The following is a 21,098-nucleotide window of genomic DNA, read 5'->3' as shown; positions in this document are numbered from 1 at the left end:
GTTTGATGATATTCTATATCAATGAGAAAAGACATTTCCGCTAGCATTGTGACTCTATTCATGCTAATTTAATCTGTGTTCAGTTCTACCATCCTGAATGAGCATATCTCAGACCATGAACTGTTTCCACCAGTATGCACTCCAATGTGGCTGAGATCTGGATGAATCACTTGATGGGTCCTTCTATTTTGCAGATTATGACAAATTTCTGTCACAGAATATTGGATTTATCTGAACACTGTTCCAAGATTGTCCAAGCAATCTCCAAGAATATAGTACCAAATTCAGTACATAAAATCCCTGAAGTCCTGCTTTTACTGATTAATCTTGTACCTAGTAATTAAAGTGAGAGGAAACTCATAGGATTTCTTTCAATATCTAGTGCACAAAGTCTATTTTAAAATAATAATAACTTACATTTATATAGTGTCTTTCATCCCGAAGGATCCCAAAGCTCTTTACAAACTACATGTACAGGAATCACTTCACCCACCACTGAAATGCAGCTGCCTGTGGGGTGGAACGTGGCAGCTGTTTAACAGCGCACAACAATGCTATACAACAATTTAGGACAGGAAGTAGTAAGGAATGCCATATCCATTTGCAAGTGCAGTGGGAATTTAAGTAAGCAGGATACATTAGTTAACCAAATTAGAATTTGGCCAACTCTGTGGCTAATACACCTCTACCTCAATATAACGCTACCCGATATAACACAAATTCGGCTATAACGCAGTAAAGCAGTGTTCTGGGGGGGGGCGGGGCTGCGCACTCCGGTGGATCAAAGCAAGTTCAATATAACGTGGTTTCACCTATAACGCAGTAAGATGTTTTGGCTCCCAAGGACAGCATTATAGCGAGGTAGAGGTGTATTTATATTCTGCAAAAAGCAACATGGGAACTTTAGTGACCAAAGTTAGGGTTTCAGGTTTAGACAGCACATCCAACAGCACAAAGGTTCCTAACACCACTCTGGAGGATAAGTGCCACTTACTGAATCACCAACATGCTCTTCTTTCAGCACTCTGGGGTATTCTTGGAGGTTTCCTGTTCCAGTGCTAACTAAGCCTATCCCTACCAAATGAGGTTTTCCAAAATCAGCTCAGAAATTATACGTAGTTATTCTTTAGAAGTTAAATAATATTATGTTGTGGTTGTTCCATCCTCCCATCCATCTCTCTTTCTCTCTCTCTCTCCCTCGGTCTCTTAGGATGGCTGAACTGAAGGGCAAATGCCAGTCACCTGCATCAACTGGGTGGGGGAAATTGATGGGGCTGATGGTGAAAGGGGGACAGTCCCAGTAGCAAGGAAGGGAGGCACTTGCCAAGGGACAATAGGTAGCGCCTCTCATGGGAGTGTCTGGCACCCATTGGCCAGCTGGGGGAGAGGGGTGCTGATTGGACAGCATTCCCCAGCTCCCAGGATTTAGCCCAGTGCAAGGGCCATGTGAAGCCTCTTTCAGCTCCATTCCAGCACCCCACCCTACCCACCTGAACTAGGACTGGGAATCCAGCCTGACAGATGCTATGGGGCTAGCCAATCACCTGTTTAGGGGGTCAGGAAGGAATTTTTTCTCCCATTGGCCAACTGGGACCAATTAAATGACTGATATAGGAGAGTAAGGGTATGGGCGGGTAGTATCCCTCCCTTGTGTTAAAAGTTTAATATAAGTTGTGGCCTGCTGCTTAAATCCATGTCTGTGTCTATCCTTATTTTGCTGCTTGTGTCCACATCAATAGCTTCCACCCAAATTAATAGTTTTCTATGTAGATGACATCTTAAAGTAGTTTGCTTTTAAGAAAAGGACTCTAAAATGAAAAGCGTTCAGTTACCAACAAATAGTAGTGGTATTTGAGCACTGGACTTGCTCATTGCTCAGTGTGTGTGGCATTTAGGTGCAGCATTTTCTTCAGTGAACTAGGAATCAGCAATTTTATAGGCTCTGGCTTTCTCTGATCTCAGATATTTAATATGAGGATGCATGATATACACTTTCTAAAGAATTTATTTATTGGTGATAAAGCTCAAAAGTATAAATCAATATCCCCTGAAGTCTTATGGGCTCATTTTTAAACCACGACAAGGAAAAATCAGTAAATCCACTCTGTCATACACTTAATCCATAGAAAACGCACTACAGAAATACATTATGTCTCCACTTACCAATAACTGTCTACGTTTGTGGCATACTCAGTAATATCATCCTGAAGAGATTGTGGGGAATCCATATCTTCCCCATTTCCAGATGCACTGTAGAAAACACAGAAAAGGTTGAGTGCTTAAGTAGGAGGACATCTTGGCAAATTGCGCTAAGACTCATTCGATAATGGGAGGCAATATCAACAAAAGAGCTGAAATTAATTTAATTTGACAATGTGTTTTTTAATACCATCATTTAACTCACGGTGTGTTTTAAAATATAGGCCACAAATGAAAAGACATTCAGGATTTTATCATGTTAACGAGTTTCATATTTGAAACCCTTCTTTGTGTTTTTCCATGTTATTTCACTCAGGCTTCTACTATTGTATTTTTCATTTTCACACTGTTTTTAATCACATCACTCTTGATGCTACATTGTAAAGTTTAGACTCTTCTTTTTTCCAATGTGTTCATTATTAATTTGACATCTTCCACAAGACAAATATTGAAATGGCTACTGTGAGGAGGGTGCACGCGCACACACACACACAAACTGAAATACATAAAGATTTACTATGCAGTATTCTGTGGCGGTTGCTCATTCAGTCCTTACTGCTGACTTTGGTGGAAGATTTGCCTATAAGCAGTTCAAGACCAGGGGCTAAATATGTGTTTGCACAATAAAACAATGGCTGCAATGGAGTTTATATTTAGTAAATACTGTACATCCTTTCCAGATTTTCTCAGTGTTGGGTCTGACTTAAAGGACCACTGGCAATTACTTTTTCATAGGCTGGGTTTCTTTTTAACTTGCTTTTGTAACAAATTGAATGCTGATGGAACATCCCAACCTAAAAACTCAGAAGACTGAAATCTGCTATTTATCTACACAATGGATACATAGACAATAGTGTGAGGCTTCCCACACTACCGTACAAATGTTCCTCTGACCTAACCTAGAGGGACCACCCTTAAAATAAAGATGGTGTTTCGGATTCTATTCCAATTCAGTCTAATCTCTCTGCTGAAAAAAACAAGGAATATAATTATGATGATGATTTATTTATTTATTTATTTTGTTGGTGATTTTGGCTCCAGTCCTATGGGAACTAAAAGGAGCTCGTCAACTAATTCCATATAAACAACCAAATAGTCATTGGAAAAAAAACAATTGGTCTTTATTAACCTGGCTTTGATTTGATTTATATTTTGTCATCCAGCCTCCCTTTTCATAATTTTAAATTGTCCCATTAACATCTAATACAAATAACCACTGAAAATCTTGAAAATAGTCTTTTCTGCACTCATTTTTCTTATATATGTGTCATAAATGGCTTTTTTTCAATTTCCTGGGCACAAACAGTCATGTCTCTCTTTTGTTTGAAACATTTTTGGCTATCACCAATACAGATGATGGCAGAAACGATCTAATAGGGATTTTTGTTTACTTGTGCTCCCTCTGCTGGTTCTGCAGCAAGTCTCGGGTTACCATAGGTCCGACACAACCACGTAAACAGTGGGGTTTTTCCCCTCTTAATTAGAAAAAAGGTGCTAAAAAGAAAAAATCATTCAGACTTCAGGGGACTATATCAATTTTAAGTCTGGTCAAAGTTTGGGCCTAAACTATTTAGCTGTGGCCCTTTTAAAATCAATGACAGAAGTGTGAAAATTCAGGATTAAGGCAGTCACTGCAAGGAAAATGCTGGCCCACTGAAGTCAATGGGAATTTTGCCCTTGAGGCAACCAAAATGAGAGGCCACTTTTGACATTTTAGCCTTGTCGTCTATGCAGAACTTTCGAGCAGTTGTATGTTTGCTCATATTTGCAATGTGGTTAATGAATATACCATATATTATACATACCATGGGCGAATATTTGAATCCATGGGTTTTGAAAATACAGGAGGAGATGTCTGTCTTGGAGATGAATTACTTTCAAAGCCTTCAATTTCAAAGAAAAACTGTGAGCTGTTGAATACATTGTGTTGAAAGTTTATTAGTGGAAAAGCAAGTCAAAATGTAACATAAACATAACACAAACAAACTGTGCACATGCCCAGCTAGGACCAGCTTTAGATACAGGTGATATGCTGTGTGGCATCACATCTGATGAGGTGCTGAAATAGTGTTTACCCTTTTTTGGTAATGGAAGATCCCTACCCCTACACATGTTGCCAACCAAACATTTTTAATCCTTTGTGTTGGCAGACATGGCAAAAGATTCTGAGATGTCTTTGGGAGACAGAACACCAAATACAGACATTATCAGTGGCACCACTGCAACCTAGAGACAACTTTGTATCTGGGTTTCGTGAACTCCACAAAATGTTACTGTAACTCCAAAGAATACACACACATAAAATGCACACACATGCACACTCTAATCTGTTCACTGCAGCCTTTGCATTGTCGCCATCATCATTCCATCCAAGAAGAACTGGGTAGGAATCTCGCCTCAACCCACTGACACTGATGAACACTTAATGAACTAGAAAGGTTGAGAGATCACATATTAAATAACACAAGGCCTTTCCACCATCTAGGACTGAAATGTGCTACCTCAGAGTATGAGCTTTAACTATGTTTAGCTAGTGCATTGCAGTTTATAGACAGAGGAGTGGAAAAGATAAATGAAATGCTGAACAACATAGCATAAGGGTTCATGAGGAACTCTGATGACCAGCTTTTTAAAACCATGGAGAGTTGGTAGGGAGAAGCAAATGGTTGGTGTTGCTAGGTGCCATTCAAACAGCTGTCACATTTTACCTATGATGGCTGAATTTAATTGGTGGGCGAAATGACTTCTATATGGGTTATAGTTTGTAAATTGTTTTTCTACATTTCTAAAATGCTTTGAGAGTCACCTTGAAAAATATTCTGGTTCACATAATATGTGACATACTCAGTAGGGTACTAATTATTTCTCCTTTTTTCTAATTCCCCTTGCAAAATATTCAGATGCAGTTGAAGCAAGCACCCTAGTGTCAATTTACAGAATGCTGCTGCTTAGCAACCAGTGGATGTATGTCAAAAATAGTGTGATGTAATATCATCCCTGGTTAACATAGTTTCCCCATCTTTGGAGGAGGAAAGTGTTAATACACTGCATGTGGTATTTTAAACTTAAATGACCTTTTAACATTTTGTATGTGCATGCGAGCGTATTCCCACAACACAAAGATTAAAATACCCATTATATTTAACAGGAATGTGAATCTGAAGTTATATTGAGGATAAGTGTTGTTCATAGCACAGGAGTACCTAGATGGAAACAGGGCCCTATTTTGCCATTACTTACACACCATGGATCAGATTCTCAGCTGGTGTAAATCACCATAACTCCATTGAAATCTGACCTTGGCACAGCGGCTGACAAAGGGTGGAAGAAAGGTGGCTTTATGCCACTCTTCTGTGCCCCCTGTGCTGGGATGTCTTGGGACTGCCCTGACTGGCAACCAACTGTGTATGGCCTCAATGAACCTTGAGGGCAGAAAGGAATGCCCAACTCACATGGCACTCTGGCGCTGTCCATGACACAGTCCCTGCATTGGGTGGGAGGACTGGGAGCTCCTTCAGGGGCTGACTATGTTAGCTCAACACCAGGAGAGAACTGCCCTGTGTTGGGGGAATTCCCCAGGGCAGGATCTGCTGTCTTCACAGCTCCTTTACGTCAATATACCTGGCACAAACGAGCCACAAGGCTGTAATGAATTGGGTCACATGTATCTTGGAGGTTGGTATAACGTGCAGGCCTGAAGCCTTTTCTCTGTTCTATGGGGGAAATGGCATCTCTGGGACATACCATGAGTAAAAAAATGAGTAACTGCCAACAAATACCTATGTGCTTACATATTCAAACCACGCCACAGGAAACACTAGCCATGAAAGCAACCTAGTCATACTCAAACATCATTGCAGCACTCCTCCCAGTCCACATGTAGATCTTCCTGTATTTAATGACGTGCCTCATTGAGTCAAAGAAGGTAGAAATAAATTGTACCTTTTACAATATATGTTGCCAAAATAAAGCATAAGAGAATGAGACATGTTGCTTAGGTGAGAGTGAAATCACCTCTGAGCTTGCCAGTGATGGTATACTCAAGGACTGAAATGTTTAAAAGCATTAGACATATACCAGTACAGAAACATATAATTAAACGGAGTATGTTAATGTTTGTAATTAAAACTCATGTGATCTTTTTTCTTATATAGCAGGAATGTTTGGTGCCACACCCTAGCTTTAACGTAAGATGGGAGAGCCTGCCCATCCTAAGGTTATTAACTACAGATGCCAAAAGCCTGAATCTGGTAAATGAACTTAAGTAACTTATGATTAATGGCCACACATATTTGCTGTAACTTGCCAGTCTTCTGCAAATTTGCTTCTATTTGAAACATTAGGTGTATATATTGTGACCAATTCAGACATCCTTCCTGTTGCCCACATGGCACTACAAACACTTTGATTCAAATTTAGGTTTATGTAGGACTACCCTTGTACTTTGGAAGGCCAATGATGCCAGACGAAGGGGAGGTGGAAAAAGAAAATCAACTGGTGTTATTTCCCCATTTGGATTTAATGACAGAGGGAGAAGTCAGGCCAGCCCATGAGTTTTCAGATTGTGACTGCTGCTTGCATCACTTCTGCGTAAGGTGATCACTCAGATGATTAACAAAATTATCATGGATGCTAAAGCAATATTAAATTCTCTTGGGGCCTAAGGCCTTTCTGATTGGGCTATATTTTATGCTGTACAGTCAACAAAATAAAAGGAAACAGTTGTAGGGTCAAAGTTTACAAGCCAAATTCATCCCTATCTTGCAGTAACTTCAGTGACTTTGGTGGCATTACATCAAAGATGAATACAACCACTTGTATTGTATTTCTCCATTCATAATAGACAAAATATTTAATCAGAATATTAATTAACTGGTATAAAATATGCATAAAAATAAACATGGGTGATATGGGTTATTAAGCGTGAAAAATAGAGTGAATTGAACATTTTACTGACAATCTCCATGTATGAAGGTTTTTCTGGGTATTTCTCACACCATATGCTACATCCCTTACCACTCCCTGTCTCCTTCCGCTTTTGACTTCATACCTTCTTGTATCAATCCGTATGTCCCTATACTTGAGAGAACCTCTCATTTCTTTTCTCCCAACACTGCTCTCTTCTTTAAATGCTTCCTTAAAACCCAGCTTTTCCCTAAATTATCTCATTAGAAACGATCTCTAAACCTTCCCATATTTGAACTGTTGATCTTTGTGAGGCCCCGATCCTGCAAGCTCATACATGTGGGCTGACCCCAGTGCCTGCAGAGAGCGGGCCTCATTGACATGAGGCATGAGCTTCCCAGATAGGGAGCCTGAGACTGTAAGCTCTTCAGAGCAAGCACTATGTCTTTGTCCACATTTCCTAAAGCACTGTATACATTTATAGAGCTATATAAATGCTTATTGTTATTAATATCATAAGTACATCAGTTCCTTTTTCAACATACACTACGTTCATCACAACTCTCTCATTCATACATTACATGTGTGCTGTTAGCAATTATTTCAATCTTAGTATCTGTTGTATAAAGATAATAAAAGGATTTACAAATAGCACCAATCTGCCATTTCTAATAAATTGTCTAAGGCTGGTCTTGTGAAGGTATTGTGTTCTACCTTTTCCTTGTGGGAGTGTTTTCAGATGGCTTTTTCTCCTGGTGGTTTGCAATGGGACCTGATGTATTTGTTCTCTTGCCCATGAGTGGAATATTCTCTTTGTTATCTTTAATCATGTTTCTGTAATAGATAGAGTCATAGTTATTTAATTTCATTTGAACACATCACATGATCAGATTGTGTGCATAAGGAGTAGAAATAGTCAAACACAAATCTTAATATTTGTCAAGGTTCTTCCTTTGCAAGAGACGTACTATTTAATATATTGGGGATTGAGATTTCAAATTTGGGGTATCTTTGATTAAAATAGGTTTCAACATGAGCAGCATCAAGGATGACATGACACTACAAGTCCAGGAAAAGTTCAGATTCAGGTATATTCTCAGTTCCTAATTGAAGGGATCCCATCCATTTATATGGCAATAGATATTATTTCAAGTATCAGAAGGAACAGAGTAACTTTTATAAGCAATACTGAGGGGTTTGCAGCCTGCTATTGATGTAAAAGTCTATTTATACTTTAACCTAGATAACTTTAGAAAACCAATACGTTCCAGTAGTCAAGCAATATTAAATCCGTTAGGTCCAAATATAAGAAGGTTGGTGCCAGACACTAAAGGTGCTGAAGTTAGATGAAAGCAGAAATTCTGCAATGTGTTGGATCAGCAGAAGCAAGGTCTGAGTAGACAATACTAACACCAGGGGCAGAGCTCAATGAAAAATTAAGCCTTTTACCTGGACTTCCAGGGACTCCTGAGTTCTGGTGCCACTCCCATAAAACTAGTACAGAGAGAAGAAGAAGAAGAAAAGTTATGACCCTGTAATACATGAATAATGATCATCACCACATGAAGCATAAGGACTTTGGTGCTTGCATCTGCCCATCAACATTCAGAACATTAATTTCATAATAAGTAATTACTATTTGTCGTCATTGTAATATTCTAGGTTACCACTTATAATCACTAAGGATAATTTCAAATGAAGAAGTTAATTGTAGCATCTTTTAAGATATACTTTTATTATAAATAGAAATAGAAAGTTAAATGATGTGACAGAGTCGTTTCTCCAGGAAAATGGTGAAAGCACCCTCGGTACTCAAGAAGAATATACTGTAGGGGAAATTGACTGGCAGAAGATGGACAAGATGAGCTACAAATAATAGTTATTTTTCATCTCAGATTTCCATGGTTCTGGTGAACCTAAAGAAGATCTCTTCTACCCAACTTTTGGCCTCAACTCTCCCTGACTAGATTGGAGTAGAGGTGGATTTTACATTCTTGGGAGTGCATTCCTTCAGTGTTGTGATTCCTGTAATATGGGAATAACAAAATGAGATTCTAGAGAATGCATGAAAACAAAAGATGGCTGGAGTGATAAACAAGGTGAACATGTGGCATGCATGAATAGATAGGTGAAGAATCAATGTGATAAATATGCATTTGTGTGTGGAAATATTATCATTCAGCATGTATAGGGAGTAGATAAGTTGCAAATGCTAACACTTGTGAATTAACTCTTTTTGCTGTTTCTTTTGTCTTTAGTTGGAGTGTAAAAGAACTCAGAAATGCTCAGTAGTCTGGGTTTAAAACACTCAAACAGAAATAAAATATTATTGTATATTCTGTTTGTGTTATATATGTTTACAGGAAGACTATGTAGTCAAACAAATGCAACTAAAAAAAACAACACTTGGATAAGTGTCATAAATACAAATCATACCTGCATACAGGGCCGGCTCCAGGCACCAGCTTCTCAAGCAGGTGCTTGGGGCGGCCGTTCCGGACAGGGGCGGCAGTTCCAGGTATTCGGCGGCAATTCGGCGGAGGGTCCGTCACTCCGCCTGGGAGTGAAGGACCTCCCGCCGAATTGCCGCCGCAGATCGCGATCGCGGCTTTTTTTTTTTTTTTGGTTTTGGCTGCTTGGGGCGGCCAAAACCCTGGAGCCGGCCCTGCCTTCATAGAAATCATTCATAAATAGAAATAGCAGCATTACTCACTCAATATTTCTGTTATATAAACATACTATCCTCTACGGTACTAAAGGTGCGTAGGAATAGAACTTAGAGCTCAGAGAACTTAGATGAGAGGGAAAATAGGCCATTGTCCATCACCTTGCAAATGTAGTACATACAGTAGTCCTCAGATACATGATTTATCAGTTATTAAACTGATACATTTGATCTTAACCCAGCCAAAAACAAATGATTACTGTTCTTGTCTAGTTCATAAATAATATTGTTATGTATCTATTCTGTAGTGCCATAAGAATACAGAGTGAATTATGAATTTATGAATGCATAAAATACATGATCTCTATCCTGAGGAGGAGACAAATATGATACATGAAATAAATAAATCAAACACAAGTTAGTGAAAGGATAGATATGGAGATTAGCATTAGAAAGCTTCATCAAAGAAATGGGTTTTAAGGAAGAACTTGAAGTAAAAAGAAGAGAGCTGCTAGTAGACAAAGAAGTGGGAGAGTGTTCCAAGCATAGAGACCAGCATGAAAGGTGATGTTAAATTGAGAGTGGAAGAAGCACACAAAGAGAGCAGTTATGGAAGCAAGACTGAGAGTAGGAGGAAATAAAAGTATAGGCAAAGCTCTGTAGAGCTGGTTGGGACATTTTTGACAGACTTTTTTTCATCATATTATGTTGTTTTAACAAAGCCAAAATGTTTCACAGAGATGTATTGGTTCTGATAAAGTTTTAGATGGGAAGGTTTCCGAGGTCCAGGGAAGACTCTCAGATCACTTCAAGAAGGAGAGAGAAACAAAAGAAACAAAATCAAAAAGCTTAGGTTTTCAATCCCAAAACAGATTGTTTCAACGCAATGCTGTTTCACAAAAATGTTTGAAAGGTTTTGGTTTTGTTCCAGTGAGGAATGAAACAGAGGGGGAAGAGAGGGTGAATGATGTTGTCAGAATGTCCATTTACCAATGGACTTCTGTATAGATTGGAGTGATGAGAGGCAAGATGCAAGGAGGTAGTTACAGTTGGTGAGGTGAAAGACGACCAAGGCATGGACCTACAGAGGAAAGGACAGATTTTAACTGCTTAACCGTGTAGACAAGCCCTTAAAAGTGACAGGTTTTAGCAAGAGCCAAAATACCAGGGGGTGGAGCGGATTAAAGTTAGGACTCAAAGATCACATTGAGGTTGTATATCTGGGTGATGGGGAGGATAATGAAGCTGTCAATGATGCTAAATGAAAGGAGTCAGAAGGAAGAATCTGGGAGGAAAGATGAGACAAAGTTTCTAAATATCTCAGCTGTGGATTTTCAAAGCTATTTAGGGGCTTTGGATGGTCAATCTTATCCATAGGACCACGTTTTTAAATGAGGGATCTAATTTTCCACCAGTAATTGAATGTAGGCAAGGCACAAATGGTAGAATGGAAATATCTAACTACTGTGCCTGAGAGGTAGATAGTTGAAGATTTAAAGTTTAATCGTTAGTGCCCAACTGTAATTGCACCAATTGAAAATAAGCACAAAAATTATAGGCCAGGTTGGGGCCTTTGAAAATATGCCCCATAGAATTCAACTTTCACTGAAGACAGTGGAAGTTTAATGTGTGAATCATTAATTTTGGGATGCCAGTGTGTCCTTAATTTCTCCCTCTCTGTGTTATTGGTCTAATGACTGAATGCTAATCTGTTCACCATTCAATATCCTTTCTTTGCACTACTATTTTCTGTAGTTTATACCATACTCTCTCCAGTACCTTACATAATTTTGATCTGTAAAATGATTTGTGATACAGTTTGTATGATGCACGCTATACAAACTAAAGTCGGGTTGCTTTATTGTCATAAACTGACAAGGGATGTGCTCCAGATTCTCTGTGCATTTCTATTTTTCACTCCAACCACCTAGTCTATCATTATTTATCAGACTCTTCTTTCATGACCTATTTGCAGAATTGAATGTGACAATAAAAATATTCTGCTGGTTCTTAGCATTAAGAAATAATTTGAAGTGGACAGTGAGTATACTTAGAGCATAGTAGATATCTCTTGTACTTTAGATCTGAGGTAAGGGCATAATTTACTATACCAAGACCTGATTATGCCATCCTTACAGTGAGTAGTACCTTATGCTGCAAGCAGTCACGTTGAGTAACCTTATGTATATATCAATTACAGTGTAACAACAATCCTCTTGGTTAAGAAATATAGAAAAAACAAATAAAAAACAAACAAACAGTGAAGTGGGGCAGAGAGGAATGGTAGACTCATCTTCTTCTTTCTTGGAGTCTCGGAAAAACACACTACTTGCAATGATTTCTATTAATTCTTGTTATTTTTTTTTATTTCTGCCATAAAGCTGTTATTTTTGTTCTTCAGTTATTGTTATTATTTGTGTTACCATAGTATCTAAAAAAAACAAATCAGGGATCAGTGCTAGGTGTTGCACAACAATATTCACACTCCCTTTAATAAGTTGGAACTCTCTAATATGTGATTGACTGGCATAAACTGTAAACATGTACAAAACAACCCTCACTGGGGAAAGAATCTGATCCTGTTTTTCCTCTTTCCTTAACATTTTCACACTGTTTTTGGAGTGGGTATTTTGAAGTTTTGTGGTTGGGGGCTGACACACCAAACTATAACCCAATTTTTCCCTATTGGAAAATTAGTCTTCCCATTTAAAGCTATTTTTACAAAAATGGCAGAATCCTCTGGGGAAAAATAATTTCTTCCTTACAAAACACAGGACTTATCAATCAGAGTTTTTTTTAATAGATCTTAGCATTATAGAAGCACTAAGGATCTGATCTGACTACCATTCTGCTTCTGGAAGTGAGCGTAACATCTGAGTGCTTCAGAAAAAGATGGAAATATTTAAAAAAAATTAGTTTGTTCCAGGGGACATTTTTGGTGTTTTTTCCCCAAAAGAATTGTGAAAAGCCGTGTTCACTAGATTACAAATTACAAAATGTCACCATGGATCAGATAAGTATACTAAAAGCACTTTATCTGTTTTCACCTCTACACACTTACGGAGTTAATATTTGTCATGTCACACAGCCCTGGGTTAATAAATCACACACAAAAATTACTCCATTTAAAAATCAGGAACCCTTTTACCCTTTGCCTTTTAAAGAATGGAAGAGTCACATAAAGCCCTCATTCTCCATATGAGCATCATACTGCAATCTGTATCCAGATGACTTACCCTGGTTAGGAAGCTCCCATTCATGTATAGAAAAGGTGGCTTATAGTTGTAAGAAATAACTCAAAAGTGGTTGCCGCCAATGCTGCTATTGTATCCAAAAAGATGAAACAGCACAATAAACAAAAAATGTCTCTTGAAGCTTAAAACCATCCTAAAAATGCGAGGCACCCTTCCTGTGTCATCTGGTTTGTTTGGGTGCAGTTTCCATGTATAAGTATAGTACTTAAAACTGCAACACCACAGGGTTACGCCTGAAATTGGGTAGGAGACAGACAAACTTGCTAGACAACAATTTCTTTGCTGTACAGCTGACAAAATGGGAAGATAAAACACTGCCAATAATTATATATTAAAAAGAGTTGCTAATTAATCTGAGTCATTTAATGATGATGTAATGACACTGTACAATATGTAAAAGGATACACATCTGAAACCCATAGCTTTTTTAGTTTCCATATTCTGCATTATGGAGAATTTGGTTAAAACATATCCACTGATATTGTAAATCATGTTTCTTTACGTCATGCCTCATTTGTTGTATATTATGTAACTATGTTACCTATTCAAAAAGCACAAAACAAAAGTGAAAAGATAAATTGAGAGCATTGCAAATTGAGAGGCTAAGGAAGCAAAAACATATATTGTTAAATATTACTTTCAGAACACATGGAGGGTTTAGAGTCACATTCATTTCCAAATTGTAATGTTAGTGAGGATACTGTAGATATGTTTAAAGCATTCCCTGTCTTTAAAGGGATTCAGTTAAGGTGCATCTTTAGGTTTCATGAGGATATGAATTAGCATGCTTTGTATCAACAATGCTGATTTCATTTTTATTGTGTAATGCCAATTGCAAGGAATGGAATTTTGCAACCATGCTTGTTTTTCGCAATTATGTGATAATTAACACAATGGACTTCTTTCCTTCTGGCACCTATAACAGTGTGACCCCAAGTTTTCTTCTCCTTCTCTTGGTTTTACCTTTATCAGGGAACAGTATTTGTAAAAGTTTGTGTGTATATGTAGCCATGCCTGGGAGATATACTTAAGACTGCCATCAATTAACTTCACTGAAGTAACAACTCCATTGGAGCTTGGGAGTTGTGTACTTAACCAGGTGAGTCTAATGGACAAATGGCTCATGTTATAAAAGGGAGATGGAAGGCATCAGAAGTTTGAAAAGCAAACAAAAAGCGAATATGGAGAGGATTTGGAAATGGAAGCTTATAAATAGCTTAAGAAGGTAACTCCTGGGTTTAGTAATTTGCGGTCTGAAGAAAGACTTCACATCGCTCCACTGGCTTCCCCTTCTCTAATACATCAAACAGAAGTATCCTGTCAGAAGACAGGTATTGAGCTAGATGGACCTTTGGTCTGATCCAGTATGGCCATTCTTATAAGATACTTGTCTTCACTTTCACGATCCTTTATCATGGCCTATCCCCGCTCTCTCTCTCATTCCCTATCAAAATGGCAACTCCTACCTTAGGTGGGGCCATGGTACCAGCCTCTATCACACACTTGTTACATTTTCAAACAAGCACCTTTGTACTTTCTCCCATGCTGCCCCTCATGCTTGTTTCATTGTTTCCTTGTACTTTGCCATCTGTCTGCCTGTACCCATCTGTTGTCTTTTTACCACTTATCAGTGATAATGCCATGAAGGACAGAACTGCATGAATAATTATTCATGCATCCCTTATGAAAAATTGCTTTCAGATTGCAACTTTAAAAGTAGATATTCTGCAGTTTAGAGGTTGATACCATAGATCCTGTTTGGACATGTAACTTTTATTTTGTTTCTCTGGCAAGTGGTCTATGGGCAAAGTAAAAGGGCTACATGTGGGGACTAGAATAAACAGAGCAAAAGAAGCCCTCTGTGGGAGGTTCTGAAAGTTTGATCTAATATGGCAAGAAACCAAACAATCAGTGTTGTATTGTCAGTTCTGCTTTTCCATGACATGATCCTAGTCAAACTCATGCAACACAAAGGGAATTGGTCAAACTTTATATTTAACTCTCTGCTTTTCCATTCCCCAAGAGAGACTCATTAAAAGGAAAGCCATTGTCTAAAAGATATAACATTAATAAAGTAACAAATAGGATAACTCTCAATTACTTGTCAGCATTCCATTCCCAAGAGTGCCTTCTGTAAGAGAAACTGCTTAATTTAACCTTTGAATTCATTATTTTTACACAACCTTACTTTCCATATAATATTGGCAAATTCCTTTTAGTTCAATATTTAATTGATTTTCAAGAGCCTTTTGTCATTTTTCACTCAGTATGCAGGCATTAACCTTATTCATGTGGAAATCAAATCAGTTCAGGACATTGTGTGTGTTATGGGTGGGATCTACAAATAATAAAGAAAAAACATCTAATGGTTTTAAAGGATTTTTTAAATGATTTTGTAATCTTATTAGTATTATATATATATATTGCAGTAGCACCCAAAGGCCCCGATTGTGCTACTACAATATACACAGTTGGTTTATACAGTAAACTAACAGGAAGATCATTTCCCCTGAGATTTTACAACTAAACTGAACAAGACACAACAAGCGAGTGTTAGAGATAGAATGGAGGAAAGAGTATAAAGGTGACAGCAATGAGATCACAGTGCTACTTAGGCTTGCTATGTGCACAGCTGGATAGGTCCATTGTTTATAATAGGCTTTTAGAAGGTATAAAAGTTGTGTTAATTCCACCCACCGTGCTTCTATTGTTAAACTAAGGCAAGATTTTGACTGTCCCTAATTTTATCAGTTTGTTTTCTAGTACCAAGTTCTCGATTCTTGGACTCAGATTTTCTCAGTAACACATCCCACTCTAGCACTGAGGGGATTCATGTAATTGATTTCTCTTTAGTCAACTGTGGTATAAGCAGCCAGCTGTCTCCCACAACAGAAGAAACTTTTCTTTTGTGCCATCACTAGTAGTGGCAAAACATATGTCACCCCATTCTATACCGTCAAACTTATCTTGCTCCATAACACTTTCCTTCATACGGCATCTTACATCCACATTTTAAGAAAAAATCTAATGAAAAAGGTATCATATAAATGAACATGGTTAAACATCTCATTTTCCCTTAAAACAATATAATGAATGACTACTCAATCCAGTACAAATATATCTGGCTTGAAACAGAGTAGAGGATTTTTGCTGTGTGTAGTTTGGTCTCCTATTTTTCATGACAATACTCCATGCATGCAATGTGTACATTCCTTTAGAGTCCTGCTGAGATGGATTCATCTTTTCTCTGGCAAATAATATTTTTTATTTATCAAAAGACTTGGTAGTCAGTTTCTCACATCAATAATATAAACACCCTATAATAAAAGAAAAGTTCATTTCACACATTTATGTAGTACTTGACTCATTTTCATCAATTTCTGCTCTGTTTGCCCCCTTTTGAAAGTCACACTAGTTATTTTGTTCTTTTTACTTGGAAGGATGGAAAGTAACAAGGGACTTTGAGGAATACTAAAAATTTGGACTGAACTTGTTTTGGGGTGCTTCGGACTTTTTGGCATATACATTGCATGAAATCCCCAAGGAACCAGCACTTAATACATTCTCAGATGCAATAACTGCAACCAGAAGAATGAAAATAATGTAGACTTGTTTATTTAACTATGTAACTTTAGTAACATTCTCCCTATTATAAAAGTCCTTTAAGTCCCACACTATTAATTTTATTCTCATAGGATCAGCTCTTGATACTACCACACACACATGAAGAGCTTTTCATCCCTGACCAACTGAATAATACTGGCACATACTGAGGTGTCTGTTTATGAATATGAGCTGTGAGAACAAGAAGTTCCATTCTGAAAAATGTTTTAAGGGTAGCAAGGTGCTCCTGTAAGGCCCTGTTTCTTGGGTAGAGAAAATAGCATTTTACTTTGCACAGCTAAGTTGTAAGGCAGCAGACCTTAGACTCTGTGTGTATGAATTTTGTAGAGTAGGAAATAGACTCTAGGGAAATCTCAAAGTAGGATAATATCTGCCATTTTATGCAATCTGGTAGATTGAAAAGACAAACCAGCGCTCTCTAGCAATATCATCAGCACAGCCTTATAGCGTCTGTGCCTTTAGGTTTTGTCCCTCAAGAATTTTTGCCATGAACACAAAATGGGAGAAAACACAAAGCCCTATTCCCTAAGGGGTGGAGAATGTTCTGTGAGGCGTCTAGCACTTATTGGCTCTCTATGCTTCCCTCAGTTATACCTTTTGTGATTGAGTTGGAGTGAAAGCAGTAACAATGACCAAGTTATTTTTAAAACAAAAGTATAAGAACTGAATGTGAACATAGTGCATTTGTTTAGTGTTGTGGTGGTATGTATGGTCTGTGTGTACAGACTAGCTGATCACTATGGTCCCTTCAGGCCTTGGAATCTATGACTCTAAGGAATAAACTTGGAACACAGCATTATTGGACAGGCATATGGCTGACACAAACTAGCTGTGGCTATGCACCCTAATTATCTGCTACATTCTACAACCAATCTTCCTATGGCCTAAGACAAATAGCTTCACAAAGCCAAAGCTCTACAAAGAAGAGAAAGGAAAAAACTTAGTCCTATAGCTCAGGTAGCATTCATTCCCTATATCAGCTAGGTTGCTAAAAAAAAGTGCACCACCCTCTCTTCTTATGCTGATTTCTCTTCCTGATGGTGCAATTATCTCCACCTGTGCCCAGAGCCATCCCCCCATCACTGAACTTCACTGCAATCCCTGCAATGAGGGTAGGCACCTGTTGCCAATCCCATGCTCAGACACAGATGGCCAAATCCTGTATCAATAGAAATCAGTGGTAAAAATCCCATTGACATTTGTGGCACCAGAATTTGACTTCAAGTTGTTTTTAACCCTCGCTCCACCAAGCACTGGCTGGGAACTGAATAAACTGAGAATAATAATAATAAATAAATAAAAAATGATGGCAGCAGTTAAACTGTTAATCCTGTTTTTCTTTTTTTTCCTAGTTCTTTGTTCTTATTAACTCCCCCCTGCATACATACACCATTCCCTCTGTCCTCACATCATAAAAAGAACAACATGGAATTAACAAGACTTGTACCAATCATCACCCTGACAAATCTGCTGCTTGCAAGGTGCTTCCCTTTCTCCTTTGTCTGTTTTTTTGTCTTTTTAGATTGTATGCTAGTTAGGGCTGAACCTGTGTCTTCCTATATGTCTGTCCAGCACTTAACACATTTTGAGCATTATTGAGTAAATAAATAAAGTGTCCTTCCTTAGCCTGATCTGTGGGAGAAATGTCATACCATTCTGCAGACATCAAGGGCCAATATTTAAAAGTGTGCCTGTTGAATCACATGCAAATTTTGATGTGCACCCAGCTTGTGCAGATGGAAACTGCAATTTATGGTGAAACCCATATGCATGTGTAAATCAGGGTCTGTGCATATGCAATTAAATCTGAATGCATGCGTTCGAAAATTTGGCCTCAAGCTTTTTGGGTGCTTCTATTTCAGGGACAAATAAAAACAAATTACTTAGGCAAGTACCTCCCATTGTTTTCCTTAGATTTTTAAAACATATTTAACCACTCCCCAAAACTGTTCATCAGATGTGGTTATGAGAGGCAATTTAATCAGACTTTCAAAGCATCAGCTAGATTTGGATAGCCCAAATCTGACATGCAATGCACCAGATCACAGCTTGGGCTGGGGGAGGTCCTGAGCTGTTACAACATGACTCTGTACTCCTGGTAAACCTTCACTGTGGTGTTCATTTTTTTGTACGCTTGGCAAAAGTCAAGAATTGAGCAATATTCAGGTGCTCAGGGGATTGTGCCACACACAAGCAGGATGTGCCCCGCCTTGCTGTCTGCTGCTTTTTCTCCAGAGTGAGTCTGCTATCATTTGACTCAAGCAGCCTTTTGATGATGATTACCAAAACTAGGGGTGGGTATTTCAGAAATGACAATAATCTCAGTTTCAATTGATAATGCAATTGCTTTGGAGATAATAAAATGCCTGTCTTTGTGGCAGCCCTCCACATACACACCTTCCCTCTAAATCTTTAGAATGGTCCTTCTACTATGAAAAGTTGGTTAGAGCTGTAAAAACTTTTTGGTTGAAATCTGAAGCCAAAAAAACTTACCTGGTTTCATGTTTCAAGCTGAAAGTTAAAATCTGCACAGAATTCATCATACCTGGTATACTCATTTCTCATAACAACTGCACCCCATAAAGGCCCTTTGTGGAAATAACTGCAACAAAGTTTTTCTTTATGTTTTTGAGCTCACATAAGCGTGGTGGATACTCCATCACTGACAATTTAAAAATCAAGATTGGATTTTTGTCTAAAAGATTGGACCTAGGAATTATTTTGAGGAAGTTCTGTGGCCTGTGTTGTATAGGAGGTCAGAGAGGTGATCACAATGGTCCCTTCTGGCCTTGGAATATATGAATAATTGCAGGTGAACATCAGCAGGTTCAAACCAAATCCACTGATTTTGGTTCACCAAAGCTGTGAGGAATTAAACCTGTGCATCCCATGCAACCATAGATGTGACAACAGTAAAAATATTTGCTTAAATTTGCTGAAAGATGGAGTTTCCACCATTTCCACAAGGAATTAATTCCACAGACTAATCGAGTGTACATTATCAGTATACACATATCAGAATTACATGATATTTACAGGCTACATTTCCTTATTTAAATTTAATCCTATTACACCTCATTGAAGCTACTTTTATTATGTGAATTATTTTCTCTTTTTTTGCTGTAGATTATATTTGCCTTAATCAGTGTTTAGCTAAATTATAGTTAATTAACTCCTTTCTTTTGTCCTTGCAAATCGGTCCCTCAAGAGTCCCCTCAAAATTTCTGTTGCCCTTCTTTGAACTCACTTCAGTTTTCAGTATCTTTCTGGTAATGAGGGACCTGGCTCTGAATGCAGTATCCCAGGTGCAGTCACAGCAGAGATATATTGAGAAGGGACTACTATCTCCTTGCTCTCCAATATGACACCTCAGGGTATCTAGCCCAAAATTACATTGCCCTTTTTAATGCCATAATATATTGCAAATTTATGTATAATTTGCTGTCCACTCTCACCCTTAAATCCCTTTCGGGATTACCAGTTACACTGCTCTAAAACATTAGTAACATTCCTGCCAAAGAGATTACAGTAACCTTTTCACAGAGAGTGAGCAAAGACTGTGTTATCAGACCTTCATAAACTTTATGGCAAGTTTCTTGATTTGGAGAAGTGGCTGCAATGGTCTGTTGTATGAAATAATTTGTTAAATTGTAAATCTGTCCATACACTTTGTAAATTATTTGGGATCCTCCTGAATGATGTTTCAATGGCCAAAAATAAAAAGCACTATCAATATAATTTGCTCTTTCGATTGGCTGGACAGAGTTTCTCAAGAACTTGGTGCAGAGATGATTCTAGGGACAAAATATCCAACCCAAACCTGATACCAACAATCTACTTCCTAAAAATATACATGCAGGGTGTTCAGTATCCAAATAAATGACACATGGCTGTAGCTTATACCAGATATTGCCTTTGCATTCAGCTGCCATACTAGGGTGAATAGAGAAACAATACACGGGGAGTGAAAATAAAGCAAATCAATGAATAGAAAATAAAACACTTCTAAATTGCCCTTGACTTTCTCACAAATGCTGTTTTTCAGCTTTATCAGCCTCCTATTTGGGGTTCTGTTAAACATCTACAACCATGTGGCATTTTTTACATGGAGAAAGGTGGGGAGAAGAACTTTGATGAATGCTAAAAATCTGGATTTAGCTTGTTTTGGTATGTTTCATCTGATTTCACGTGTAAAGGACAACAGATCCCTGAATAATTAGTATTTCTGAGATTCTTAACTGCAGTGACTGTAACCAGAAGAATGACAATAACAAACTATATGCAGTGTAGCTGTAGCCGTGTCCATCCCGGGATATTAGAGAGATAAGGTGGGTGAGGTAATATCTTTTCTTGGACCAACTTCTGTTGATGAGAGAGAGACAAGCTTTTGAGATCTCTGTGTGGCTCAAAGCTTGTCTCTCTCACCAACAGAAGTTGGTCCAAGAAAAGAT

At 38.1% G+C, this 21,098-nt stretch overlaps 1 protein-coding gene across 4 annotated transcripts in view; it reads right to left on the bottom strand.

Moving 5' to 3' along the window:
- Positions 1-21,098, bottom strand: part of TRPV3 (transient receptor potential cation channel subfamily V member 3) — a 48,346-nt gene that overhangs the window by 22,807 nt on the left and 4,441 nt on the right. For 2 of the 4 annotated variants that reach the window (XR_010593783.1, XM_065572929.1), the window contains exons 2-5: positions 8,554-21,051; positions 7,819-7,938; positions 4,005-4,109; positions 2,164-2,250 (exon numbers count right to left, since the gene is read on the bottom strand). Coding sequence is in view for 2 of the 4 variants with exons in the window: in XM_065572929.1 (XP_065429001.1) it covers positions 2,164-2,250; positions 4,005-4,109; positions 7,819-7,938; positions 8,554-8,675 (434 nt within the window). In the remaining 2 variants the exon portion in view is untranslated. Of the gene's footprint in view, positions 1-417; positions 511-2,163; positions 2,251-4,004; positions 4,110-7,818; positions 7,939-8,553; positions 21,052-21,098 lie in introns of those variants that run through there. The other 2 variants (XM_065572930.1, XM_024105925.3) reach the window with 2 other exon arrangements.

The sequence above is a fragment of the Chrysemys picta genome, chromosome 19, assembly GCF_011386835.1.
Source record: "Chrysemys picta bellii isolate R12L10 chromosome 19, ASM1138683v2, whole genome shotgun sequence".
Classification (NCBI taxonomy): domain Eukaryota; kingdom Metazoa; phylum Chordata; order Testudines; family Emydidae; genus Chrysemys; species Chrysemys picta.
The sequence above is the reverse complement of the archived record's forward strand: the minus strand, read 5'-3'. Positions and strand labels throughout refer to the sequence as shown.